The following is a 12,677-nucleotide window of genomic DNA, read 5'->3' on the forward strand; positions in this document are numbered from 1 at the left end:
AAGTTCAAACTCATTGCTTGAATTTGAGTAGAACTCTGGCACCTCTCCAGAAAATCCAGGCCATTATCCAACTAATAAAAGCTAAGAAATGGCTTGTGGCTCTTATTAATAATAATATCAACTTGCATCTAGGTAAAACATAATAAAATGTCTTAAGGGAGTTTATGGGAGCAATTATTAAAATAAATTGTACACCAGGTAACATAAGGCACTGTCAATAGCTTGGATTAAAAAGCAGGGTTTAAAGACGATTTTAAAGGGGGGGGGGAGTTTCAGAGAAGAATTCCACAGTTTAGGGTCATGATGGTGAGATGATGACAATCTCAGAAGGCTGTAGGGATGGAGGAGGTTAGGGAGATAGAGAGAACGGTTATAAAATCATGGATGGATATAAAAGCATGAGTTAGAGTTTTCAGATTAGGGCATTGGCAGACTCAAATCCCATATTAGAATCCTGGAGAGATACGACACAGAAACAGGTCCTTAAACTCACTGACCATCAACCACCCATTTACACTAATCCTATGTTAATCTCATTTTTCCCCCTGTATTCCCTTCAATTCCCCCCAGGCTCTGCCATTCATCTACACAATGGGGGCAATTGAAGTGGCCAATTAACTTACCAACCTGCATGTCAAAGTCTAGTTTATTGTTATATGTGCAAATATATGTATGCACGGGTCCAATGAGAAACTTGCTTGCAGCAGTGTCACAGGCACATAACATTAGAGACATTTGGGATGTTGAAGGGAACGGGAGCACCCAGAGAAAACCCATAAGGACAGCGTGCACTTCTCGGCTCAGAGCAGCACCGGAGGTCAAGATTGAAGCTGGGTCTCTGACACTGTGAGGCAGTGGTTCTACCACGTGCGCCACTGTGTTCTGTCCAATCAGCAATGAAAGGGGTGATAGGTTAATGGAATTAAAAAGTCAGAGTTAGGATATGTCACATAGAGTTTTCAATGAGCTCAGGTTTACACTGGGTTTACAAGGGAGGCTAGCCTGGAGTGAGTTAGAATGACTGAGTTTGGAGATGACAAAGGTATGGGTGACTTATTTCAACAGCAGAGGCATGGTTGATGATGCAGAGTTGAAGGAAACTGGTTTTGGTAATGGGGTTTAGGGTCAAGTGGAATGCCAAGATTGTGAACAGTCAAGTTTATCCTCAGACATTTTCCAGGGAGAGGGATGGGATTAGTGGCGAGCGCATATCAATAATCTGACAAGGAACCTGTTGAGTAGCTGACCATGATTATTTGTGGTTTCTGGTGAATGCGGATATTTTTATTATTTTCGCCAAATAATGAATTATACTGAAAACAAATGCATGTTAGTGATAAGGAAATGGTGCAATTTTTCTTTTTACTTGTATGCAAGAACTGAAGCATATTTATTTAAATGGTAGAGTTAGGTTTATGGCACATAATTTGTGGTATTACAGCAGCAATAAACTGAACTGTTCTTTTGAACCAATGCTCAATCTAACTTCTCAGTCTTAACTAGGTGGGGTGCTTTTTAAATAATACACTAAAGGTTAACTTGCTTGCATTTTTGGCTTTCATTATAGTGACTTCACATTAGAGCTCCATTGACTGTAATTATGCCCAGACCCCAACCCAAATGTTTCTCCCTGGCTGCTCATACACCAGCAAAAAATGAACTGCTGGAAAAACCCAGCCAGTTGAGCAGCATTTATGGAAGCAAAGGGATGGCTTAATCTACTACCTTATCATCAGTGGCTTGAAATGTATGATGAGACATAAAAACCTAAACTTAAAATAATGATAGATGCAGCCAGTGTGAGTATTGTAAGCAATATATCCTGTACAACTAACTATCCTTCATCTCTTTGAAAGTCATCAAGCAAGGTGAGAAAGACAGAGTGTCTGTGTCAGTCTCCTACAGTTGTAAGGGAGAGGGATGGAGTCCTTACCTAGGGAATGAGTTAGCAATAGGACCACAGATTAATCTGTTAATATTGAAGGAAAAAAGTCTGGGTTTGACACTGAAACTGTTCACAGGCCTTCTTCAAATTATGGGCCTGAAGTATTTAATTCAGAACCGCTAGAAAGGACTGATTGAGTCTCAAATTAATACCCCATATTAGGAATGGAGCAATTCATCCTCAGTCACTTGTGATAATAATGGCCATTATGTAATAGTGGCCAGTGTGTTGTGCTCCATTTCTAAAATTCATTTTTTTTGAAGTCAGTGGAAATGAAGGCACAAATATATTCATTTAGCTAAAGCAATAGAGGACTAATTTTTACTTCATCAATTTCTCCAAAATTGATGTCGTCAATCACTTATGTACTGGAATGCCATTTTAAATTGTATATTGCAGATTAAGCATGGAGACTTGTGATTCAGATGTTGCCAAATGAGTCGAGTTGTAATATTATTGGACAGCATAGGCTTCCATAATATGAATGTGCATGGGAACGAATTGCAAAACTACTTCAGAAGAGTTGCGCAATTTGTTTTGCAGATTATTCTGACTGAAAGCTGTTTTTCAGTGGAAATCATGCAATGACATCAATACCAACTATAAACCGTCTCAGGAAAGATGGGCATACTTAGTGTCCCATTTTAATTTACTGGACAATCATTTTAGTTCAGCTTTTATTTCAAGTTGATGATAAAACATGCTTCTGGTTCCTGTCATTTGATTGATTTGAAGCCTTTGCTCTGCTTCCTGTTGTAGATGGGTTTTACAGAACTGACAGGAAGTGTTCAGTTATGCTTTGCTGCTGGCAAGTAACTACATCTGCAGAATGCTTGCACTTATGTGGTTCAGAGTTCGGTGTGAGGTACTGGCAAAGCCAAACTAACTTTCAGAAAATATTCTCAGCATTTTGGAATAAAATCAATCACTGTAGTAAAACATTTGTGAAAAGTATTATTAATGGTGATGTGTTAGGGCTGCGCCAAAAGACTGTTGTTGGAAAGTTTCACAATCCTACTCTGGAGGAGGTCCATCCAATTAATTAATTGCAATGTTACACCACAGCTACATTTGCTGCACCCCTGCCTCTGGGTTCAGAGGTTATGGATTGGAGGCCCACAGAAAATTTGAACTCAAATCATAGATCATACTCTTTTTGTAGTATTGGGGTGCTGCATTATTGGTGAAGAAACTAATTGCACAGTGCATTAAACTCTCCAGCTAGTTCAAAGGGGCATTAGTTACCTGTGGCACTATCAGAAATGGGGCCCGTGATTTGGCCTTCCTCCCTCCCCTCCTTGACCTGAAACAAATACGAAGCACCTGGTTTGATGTTCTTTGTTTGAGACACTGCTGTTGCTGGAAAAATGCGGGGAGAAATCATCCTCATATTCCTAGCAGTATACATCCAATATTGTACTGGGTACGATTATTCACCACATATGAAATCATCTTCTCCTCCTTAGGCAGTCACTTGTCATCGGGGATACTTGCATTCCAATTTTGTTGTTTCAGAGGTGGCTAATGAAGCTACCGTGAGGACCACAGACTCTTCTACAGGTGGAGCAGGAGGTGGCTGATGGGGTGTGTTGATAGGTATGTGTGAAGCAGTGCATCTTACTGTGTGCTCCTGATGCATGGCTTCAATGTTCTCTATGTTATCTTGAAAGCTCCTTCTCCATTTTGAGTGGTGATGGGCCAAAATTTCCCAGTGGGTAATTTCTTCAAGAAAAAATTGAGCACAAACTTGAATCTTCTGTTTGCCCGGTAATCTCCTTCCACAACTGAAGTTTGAATAACAAAATGTCTGTTTCAGATGTCTGGCAACTGGCAGTGAATGATACAACCAGCACAACATAGCCAACTGAGAGTAAGCAGGGCTTCTGTATTTGGGATGTTGGCATGGGAGAGGTCACTGACATTGATTCACTTATCCTTACGGTGAATTTGGAGGATTTTGCAGAAATAGCATTGGTGGTGTCTTTCCATTGCCTCGAAATGCCCATCGTAGGTAGTCCAACAATCAATCATACAGGAAGGTAGGTATCATTGCTGATCAATAAACCATTAGTTTTGTGTCAAGTCTGACACCTTTATCTTCAAATACTTCAATCAACAGAAGGCCATTCTGGCGCATTGAAGATAGTGACGAATTTTGAAAACTGGTTCCATGGAATACGTGAATAGAAGGATAGGCTAATTTGCAAGTTGTGCATTTTTCTGAAGTAATCGGTACTAGTCTGATGCCTTTTTTCATTACTCCTTCCAAGTTTGGATCTTCTGCATTTATTCTGACATGAATGCACTTCTGCCCACCTCCACATTTCCTGGATTGGGGATGTTCCCAACTCGGGACTATGTTTAAGTGGGACTCTGCCATCAGGAGGGACTCATCACTTGCACAGTGTCTGTTGAGGAGGAAGGTGGATTAACAGCAAGAACAAAGACAGTTCTGTTAAAAGAGGAAAACAGCCTTTATATAGTGAAACTTTTTTTTTACTTTAAGCCTCAAGTAAGCCTAATTGGGCCAGAACAAAAGTTGCCAACACCTTTCACTTTATTTCAATGCAAAGTAGCTACAAATTGAAACTTTCTGACTGTGCAGTGTGTGCAAATCTTTCTTTCTGCACCTCTGAGTGGCCCATATACTTAGCCAATTAGATACTGACTCCATTCTCTGTAATGTGGGCAAGCAATATGTATGTAAACACATGGTTGGTTGTTGTTTTCTGAAAAAAATATTTCTACAGCTGTGGCAGGATGTGGGTGCTGATATAATTCCTTTTTGCTGTTGGTCACATGAACAAAACCAGTGTGACACAGTAGCCATTGCATTGGGCTGGTGTTGGTGGAGTCCTGAGAGTAGAAACAGTGTAGTTCCTTGGTCATCACTGTGGGTGTGGTAGAATCCCCATCTACAAACTGTCTAAGTTCTTGTGTTTACCAAACATCAATGCATTTGTGGTAAGGTGCAACCTTAGAAATCCTGAGGTAGGTTTTGGTTTTCCAATGTGTCTGTTGCTGTTTACTGCTTATTAACATCATGCGATATATTGGAGTGGAAAATATATGGGGCTGCAGATAAGGAAGCAAACGGATAAAGCAGTTTCCTCTTTAAAATAAAGAAGTAAGTTTAACATTTAGTTCAAAATTTAATTATTTACAAGTTTCTTTAGATGTTATCACTTTTTTATTTTTAAAAGATTTTAATAATTATTTATTTTGTTTTCAATAGTCTTAAATGTCATTGAAAGTCAGTTTGGTGAAAAGAGGAAAACAGCCTTGATGTACTATTTTTCACTTTAAGCTTCAAGTACTTAGTTGGGCAGGGCAACAGTTGCCAACGCCTTTCTCTTCATTTCAGTGCAAAGTAGCTACCATTTGAATCTTTCAAACTGTGCAGTATGTGCAAATCAGAGATATTCAGGAGAATTTTTAAACCCTCTCAGCCCTGGCTTCCTGCAAATCCATGGGCAGGGTTGTCAAAGCTGTTAGGGGTGGAACTTCTTCAGTGTGTAATAGAACTGCCTGCAGTCAGTTGGCCTATTGCCTCTGGAGCCCTGGGTTCTGCGGGCCTTTGAGGTAGTCCTGTGGTATTTGGACCAGGTAGGTACTGGCATGTGAGTGGTGATTATGCATGGAAGGACAGTTCCAAAGTGATCTGGCCCATCCTGTCAACGTCCTGGAGTTGTAATTCTACCATGCACCTTCACTGAACACACTACCGCTGTTTACTATGGTAGCTCCCTACCATCTTCTCAAGGGCATTTAGTTGGACGATAATTCCTCACCTCCTTTGCAATGCCCACATCCCATGGAAGAATAAAGTATTCATTCAGATATACATGTCCTCTCGATGACTGCTTTAATTATTCAAATACTGAAACCATCACAGAGAAATTGGCGATTTGTTCCATGCACAAATGAGCAACAGATGTATGGTTTACCCCATTTCCAAAATTCAGTTCCTTTAAAGTTCATTGAAGCAAATTTTTAAAGTGGAGTACTCAAGAAGCCATTATTCCAAAACCCACATAACACTTTGAACTAAGGATGGATTTCTGTCCAACTCCAATCATGTAAAATCTTGAATTTTAACATTTAAACACGAGGCATGAAGTGTTGAACTTTGTCTTCTAGAGTGATTCAGACAAGAAATTGCATATTATGTGCTCTATTATGCTGAATAAAATGCACATCCGTTTGTTCCAACCATTTTATCCATCCTGGAGTAAAGGATGCAGCTTCCTGAATATATTATTTAAATTCCACGTAGTGTATTTTTAAGCAGGACTTCTCATTGGTCTTTTACTTCTCTACGGTTGTGTGGTGTTCTCTATTTGAAGTTAAGAGAGAGAATTTGGTTCCCCAATACAGCTGTATTCACTCTTAAAGACCATTGAACCAAAATGTTTCTTTTCACAGGAAACACAAGTTTATTCTCTAAATTGTGTTAAGTCATTTTGCGGGTGGGGTGCTACCATTTAGTAAGGATGGGTAGAAATGCCAAGGTTCCAGGTCCTAATCAGTCTTTTATGACTCTAGTTGGATGTGTGAATTGGTTGATTTTAGATTTAATATCCCAGTGATCTGCAGCTACTCATTGATTTGGCTAACACGAGACATATGGTTAGTTAGATGAAGTAGTGTGAAGTGACAAGCACCACCAGAGCACTACTTCAGCAAGGAATCTATGTAGGGGAAGCAGTGAAGGAAAGCACAACAAGAAGCTGGGAAAGTTAACCAAAATATCTGACGAGGTCAGGAACTTGGATTTTTTTTTGCTGAATTTAATTGCAGGCCATCATTGACATTTTCCTTCCGTTTCCTGGCTAGGAGCCAAGTTGTCACTCCCATTGGTTCTGAGAGAACGAAAATAGAGGGAAACCCTATTTGGGAAGGAGAAGAGGTGAACATGACTGGGGAAGGGGAGCGAGGTGCTGATTGTGGGTGAGGACAATAAGGCTGCATTTGGTGGAGGAGAAACAGAGAGACAGTGATTCAGTGGGGGGTGGGGAGGGGGGAGTCTAGATTTGGGGAGAGGAGAGAGATTGTTATCAGGAGTCTGGAATGAGACTTTGGTGAGAAAGGGTGGTTGCAATTGCAAGCATACAAGATTGGAGTAAAGGTGTCTTGCTCCAATTACGTAGAGTCCTGATGAGATCACATGTGGAATATTGTGTTGAGGTCCGGTTTCCCTACCTATAGAAGGATGTACATCTATTAGAGATTGTGCAGTGAAGATTCACCAGATTGATCCCTGGGGTACAGGGTATGTTTTGTAAGGAGAGATTAAGCATCTTGAGTTTAGAAGAATGAGAGGCAATTTTACTGAAAGGTACATAATTCTTAAGGGGCTTATTGCCAGTTTGATGTTTCCCCTGGCTGAGATGTCTTGGACCAGAGGTCACAGTCTCAAGATAAGAGGTTGGCCATTCAGGACTAAGCTGAAAAGAAATTTCTTTATCCAGGGATAGTGAGTCTTTGGAATTCTGTACCAAGAGGGCTATGGAGGTTTAGAAGTTAAGTATATTAAAGACACAGAATGATGATTTTTTATATATTGAGCAAATCATTGGGTAAGGGGTTAGTGCAGGAAGGTGGCTCTCAGCTAAAACCTCAGCCATGAATGTTGGATCAATCTTGAGCTGAATAGCCTTTTCCTGCTACCATTTCATACGCTCTCATTTTCTTACACAATTGGAAGGGGTGAGAGAGGCCAGGGATCAGGACATGGGAAGGGATCAACATTTGTGGGCTATGGAGAGGTCATTGATTCGGACTTACTTGGGGGAGGGAGGAGTGCTGATTGTTGGGGCTGACCTGCAGTTGGTGGACTGAGACTGCTGGATGAGGCAGGGTGTGGTGAAAGGCCTGCTGGACTCTCTTGCTGCTCCTGGCTCTCAAGGAGTATAGCAAAAGCTACTTGTGGGGCTGAGAGCACCCGCTCCTGTTTCACTTCTGGGAAATCCACGTAGGCAACAGTAAATGTTGCATTGGTCTTTCACCTACACTTGTGAGAGTCAATTTCAGTGACAGATCTGCTTCTCCATTCTGGGATACACAGCTACTCTGATATTCAAAGCTTTGAAAAGAGAAATGGGTTGAAGCACGGCAGGCCACTTTCCTACTTATTTTATAAGTTTCTCTTCTGCCACTCTTGGAGGGATTAATACTGAGGTGATTAGGTGAGTAATCACTAGCAGAGAAGCTTATCTAAGTACAGTTATTCATTTGTTTGGGGTCACATTCACGGGATTGATAATCACTAATGGCAAGAAATATAGATTATTGAAATGGTTATAGAGAGAGTGATAGAGTATTACAGCATGGAAACAGGCCCTTCAGCCCAACGTGCATGGTTATGGGCTAGTAAAGTGGCTCTTTTGGATGGAAGTTCAGTGGTGCAAATGTAGAATTTATTTAAGTCACATTTGATTATCAGTGCTAAAGAATATTGCCTCTGGTTGCATTCACCTTTGTAGATTCATTTGCATTGAAGTCAGTGTGGTTAACTCCAGTATTTTAATTCAATAAAATAACAAATGAATTCTTCTGCCCACATGAGGCATCAGACAAGTCCTTGAATCAACATCTTTGATAGTGTGGTACTCCTTCAATGCTGCAGTGAAGTGTTAGATAAGAATTTTGTGCAGAAGGCTCAGGAGCAGGACTCGTACTGACAAACTTCTAGATTCAGAGGCCAAAGTGCATCTGCGAGAGCTGTAACTGACCATATTTTGATGAGCATGTGTCAACTGTTTCTTTCATTAATTTCAGGATAGTGATATAAAATGAGTAAAAGTTGATACAAATATTTGACTAAACCATGACAGCAGGAAGTGAAGTTTTGTAGAAAAAAGCTGCACGTAGCTGTTTTCTCACATGCTTTAGTTGGCCTTCAGTGTTATTGTACCACATAAACCTAATCTGATTAAAGCTTTAGAAGTGTATTTTCTAGCACTTATTCAACCAATTTAGAAAATTAATCAAGCAGGAACTGCGAGAAACTAAAGAGAAAAGATATTACTTGTGTCCAGCTGGATAAAAATATTAGTGTTTCCTAGGAAATTGAGACAATCCAAATTCATCTGATTATTATTTGCTGGAACATGAATATCATCCAAGGCCAGCCTCTTGGGAGATGCTGGCACTCTCAGATAAAAATGCAATGAAACAGTTTAAATATGAAAAAGACAGTTCTGTTGATTTGGCAATCTTATTGCCAAAATAGTTTTTTTTAATCTGTCTCTATTTTGGATGTGAGGAGTTTCAATTATAGGGGGCAAATAAAATAAAACATTTTCAGTCTGGAACTTTTCAAAAATCTTTTGTTTTTGAGTGTTTTGCTGGATAACGTAACTGAAATTATAGCAGGAGCAAACATGTCACCAGGTTTTAAGCATGAAAGCTGTTAGCTTGTGTGTGTTGCTCTGACTCTTTGTGGCCTTGAACCTTTGTGAATCAGGAGGGATTGAGTGCTGTGACATTAGCAGGACACCCAAGGCCCACTGTACTGCGAAGATTTGAAACAATGTCTAATCTTTGGCTAACTTGAGGGGTTTGCCTTCACAATCCCTTCATTGATGAAAGTTCTGAGTCCCCTGAATCCCAATTGTAAGGGACCACTCCTGAAATTTCATGGGTCCAAATCACCATCTAGGGCCAGTGACAGGGCAAGTACATCTGTCCCGACAAGCAAGCATCCACCAAGTTTACACTAGTTGGATCCAAGAGAAGGGATTTGGAAAACTCCCTGCCCTTGGCCACACCCTTCGTCCAGCTCTCACCCTGCGTTGTGGGAAAAGAGGCCACCATTGATACTCCTGCACAGTGAGACTCTAGGATAGTCTTGATCCAATAGACTCCAATCAAAGATAAATCAGGAGCATGCTGGAAAAGCCATCGACTTTTTTTAGGTCAAGCTTTTTAATAACAAAACATTTTTCTATTCCCCTTGCTTTCTGTAAAATGTATCAACACAGGCAAGATAGATGAATAAGGTGGAGAAGTGGGGGAATATTTGGACAGGGAATGGAGCTTTTTATTCTAATCCATTTTATATTCATTCTGTCCCTAATGTAGGTAATAGATGCTGCCAGCTGACCTTCCACTGTCCAATCAGAATCATTTTAATAAATGTAATCAATATTGGTTATAATATTAATTATAATAGAATAATTGTCTGTACAAGCTGGCCTTACTCTTTACTTAATATTTGTTTCAGAGCCTTTAAAATGGGAAACACTCTGATCAGAAAGAAGAAGAACTATAAACTATCCAGTGACAAAGAGGCAGATAAAGTGGCTGAAGGCACAACAGCAGAGGATGGAGAGGCCAAAAAGGAAAGCCAGGAAGAGGCCAAATCCACAGAAGGGGCCACAGAAGGAAATGCCTCACAGAGCCAAGATAGCCAGGCCGATAAGGCCACAGCAGAGGCCAAGGAAGGAGATAAAGAAACCGTGAACAAGGAGGAAAATCAGAAGCCTGAAGCCGAAAATTCACAAGCAGCCACTGAAGCAAAAGCAGAGCCTCAATCTGCGGAGCCTGCTGCAGAAAAGCCTTCAGAGCCACCTCAGGCTGCCCCTGCTGCCAGCTCCGCAGAGACCGAGCCGTCAGCAGCACCCGAATCCAGTAGTGAAGCGGCTTCCACTCAGCCCTCTGAAACCCCGGCACCAGCTCCTGAAAACAAAACGGAAGACAAATGCTCCAGCAAGGATGAAGTGGAAGCCAAACAGACTGAGGTCTCACCTGCCCCTGCCACTCAAGAGCAAAGTAAAACTGCCGAGCCCCAGAATTTGGACTCTGCCACAAGTACCAGTGATGCCGCTTCCAATGAGGCACCAGCAGCAGAAGCTCCCAGCTCTACCCCAGCTGGGCCTGCAGCCTCAGACAGTGCTACCCCAGCAGACACCACAGCTTCAGAGGATTCTTCAGCCGTTACTGATCAAACTTTAGCTGTGCAAGAATAATGGATGGGCCCCCATTCGAAAACCACTCACAACCTGCATTAATTTCAAATGTACTAACAAACTTGACCCAACTGTCTTTTACCAGAAAACACCCAAGAGGATATATCGCCGCCATCCCCCCATCTCCAGCCGCCCCCCCCACCCCCCCAGTCCCCCCATGTTGAGAAATTCCATCAGGAAATTTCAAACCACACCGCGAAAAAGAATCCTGGACTTAAACATAGATGTCAGAAAGTTAAGTGGATTGAACATAAATCAACTGAACAGCTGTAAAGGATGTACCTCGCAAGTATGTTATGGATTAAAACCAACATAAAGGATACAGGTTGTGACTATGCCGAGTGAGGGTTAGTGGGGTTGTGCCATTGCATTCTGATATTTAGATAACATCTTGTTTGTTTTCCAGCCTGATTTTAGACAATGAGGTACTCCATCTGTCAAATAAAAGTCACCGTACTCCCTTTTCCACGATCCACCTGATGCAGAAGTATTTCAGACTAACATACACTTCCCATTGTACGTAGCCTATCTAGATTTCTCTTGATCAGTTAATGCATGTCCGTTGTTGGGTGCACCTGTAGTTCTGTTTAACAGTAAGTGGCAAACAAGTCTGCGTTCATTGCAATTCCAGCTTCTTCTCCATTCAGTGTCACTAATGCCTCCATCACCTCAGCACATATTGTTGATGATGAGAATTGTAAAATGGATGCATTGAAATTATACGTGATTGTATTAATGGTGCAACAGTAATAAAAATTATGGAAAAAAAAAACAAGCGGTTTGAATTTATTTTTATTCAAACTCACATCACTTTCGCAGTGATGCATTTGGCTGGTTTGATGGAACAGTGTCAGTATTTCAGAGACACTGAGAACTGACAGTAAGATTTCTATGCATCTTTGCTTGAAGTTTATAAGATAATTATTTGTAAGTTTGCTAAAAAAATATAGCACAATTATACATGATTTTTCTTTCACTTTTCTCATTTTCATTGCCATTCAACAGAATAAAAAAAGAAAACAGAAAATAGCCCATGATAGCACTGTAGCTCTAATACTTGTAATTAAGAGTTAATTTTCCTCGTCCCGGTATAGGTCAACAGGTGTACCTTTGACCCCATCCATTTTGAATATGCAAAATGAATTGAATTTTCAAGTTCAGACAGTTTGTCTTGGCTGCTTATAGCTTGGAAGGGGCACACTGGATAGGTAAAGAGAACACAGGCAAAAGACAACCATTTAGTCCCTTGACCCTGATCCACCATTTAATATGATTATGACTGATCTTTTACCTGAGTGCACTTTCCTCTACAGGTCCCAATTCTAAAGTTTCTCTACATTGTGGTATTTCTTCTCATCTTAGTCCCAAACTATTGTCAAAATATTGAAGGTAGCATTTCTACACTGAAACTTGTGGGCCCCCAAACGCTCACCAGGTCATGAATGGCAGCCAAATATTCTCTAGCACTGTGGTCCATCCTTGTTGGCCCAGAGGAATTTGAAAATTCCTTCAGGAATGTTAAAGACATTGTTGTCATCTCCCTTTCAGTTCTTGTAATGGTTTTTCTATCTGCCCATTATTACACATCTACCTAGTAGAACCACCACCCTCACCCCACCCAACCACCCAAAAGTGATCCAGAAATTGTTGTGACTAAAGTCATGTGTCACCAATGTTAATTCAAAAAGCCTTCCACACACCAAGAGAGCAGAACAAAATGACAGAGGACTGGTGTTGTGTTCCACAGTGGTAATACTGTG

The 12,677-nt window shown here is 40.8% G+C and overlaps 1 protein-coding gene across 1 annotated transcript; it reads left to right on the plus strand.

The window, feature by feature from the left end:
* The first annotated feature begins 5,049 nt into the window (after positions 1 to 5,049).
* Positions 5,050 to 11,692, plus strand: LOC127570885 (brain acid soluble protein 1 homolog). The gene is made up of 2 exons (XM_052016788.1): positions 5,050 to 5,072; positions 10,173 to 11,692. The coding sequence occupies exon 2, from the start codon at positions 10,183 to 10,185 to the stop codon at positions 10,915 to 10,917; it is 735 nt and encodes a 244-aa protein (XP_051872748.1). The 5' UTR covers positions 5,050 to 5,072; positions 10,173 to 10,182; the 3' UTR covers positions 10,918 to 11,692.
* The last annotated feature ends 985 nt before the right edge of the window (positions 11,693 to 12,677 follow it).

This window comes from Pristis pectinata, chromosome 5, assembly GCF_009764475.1.
Source record: "Pristis pectinata isolate sPriPec2 chromosome 5, sPriPec2.1.pri, whole genome shotgun sequence".
Lineage (NCBI taxonomy): Eukaryota > Metazoa > Chordata > Chondrichthyes > Rhinopristiformes > Pristidae > Pristis > Pristis pectinata.

Excerpts from the sequence above, each read along its gene's own strand:
- LOC127570885 (XM_052016788.1), top strand. The coding sequence starts at position 10,183 with ATGGGAAACACTCTGATCAGAAAGAAGAAGAACTATAAACTATCCAGT.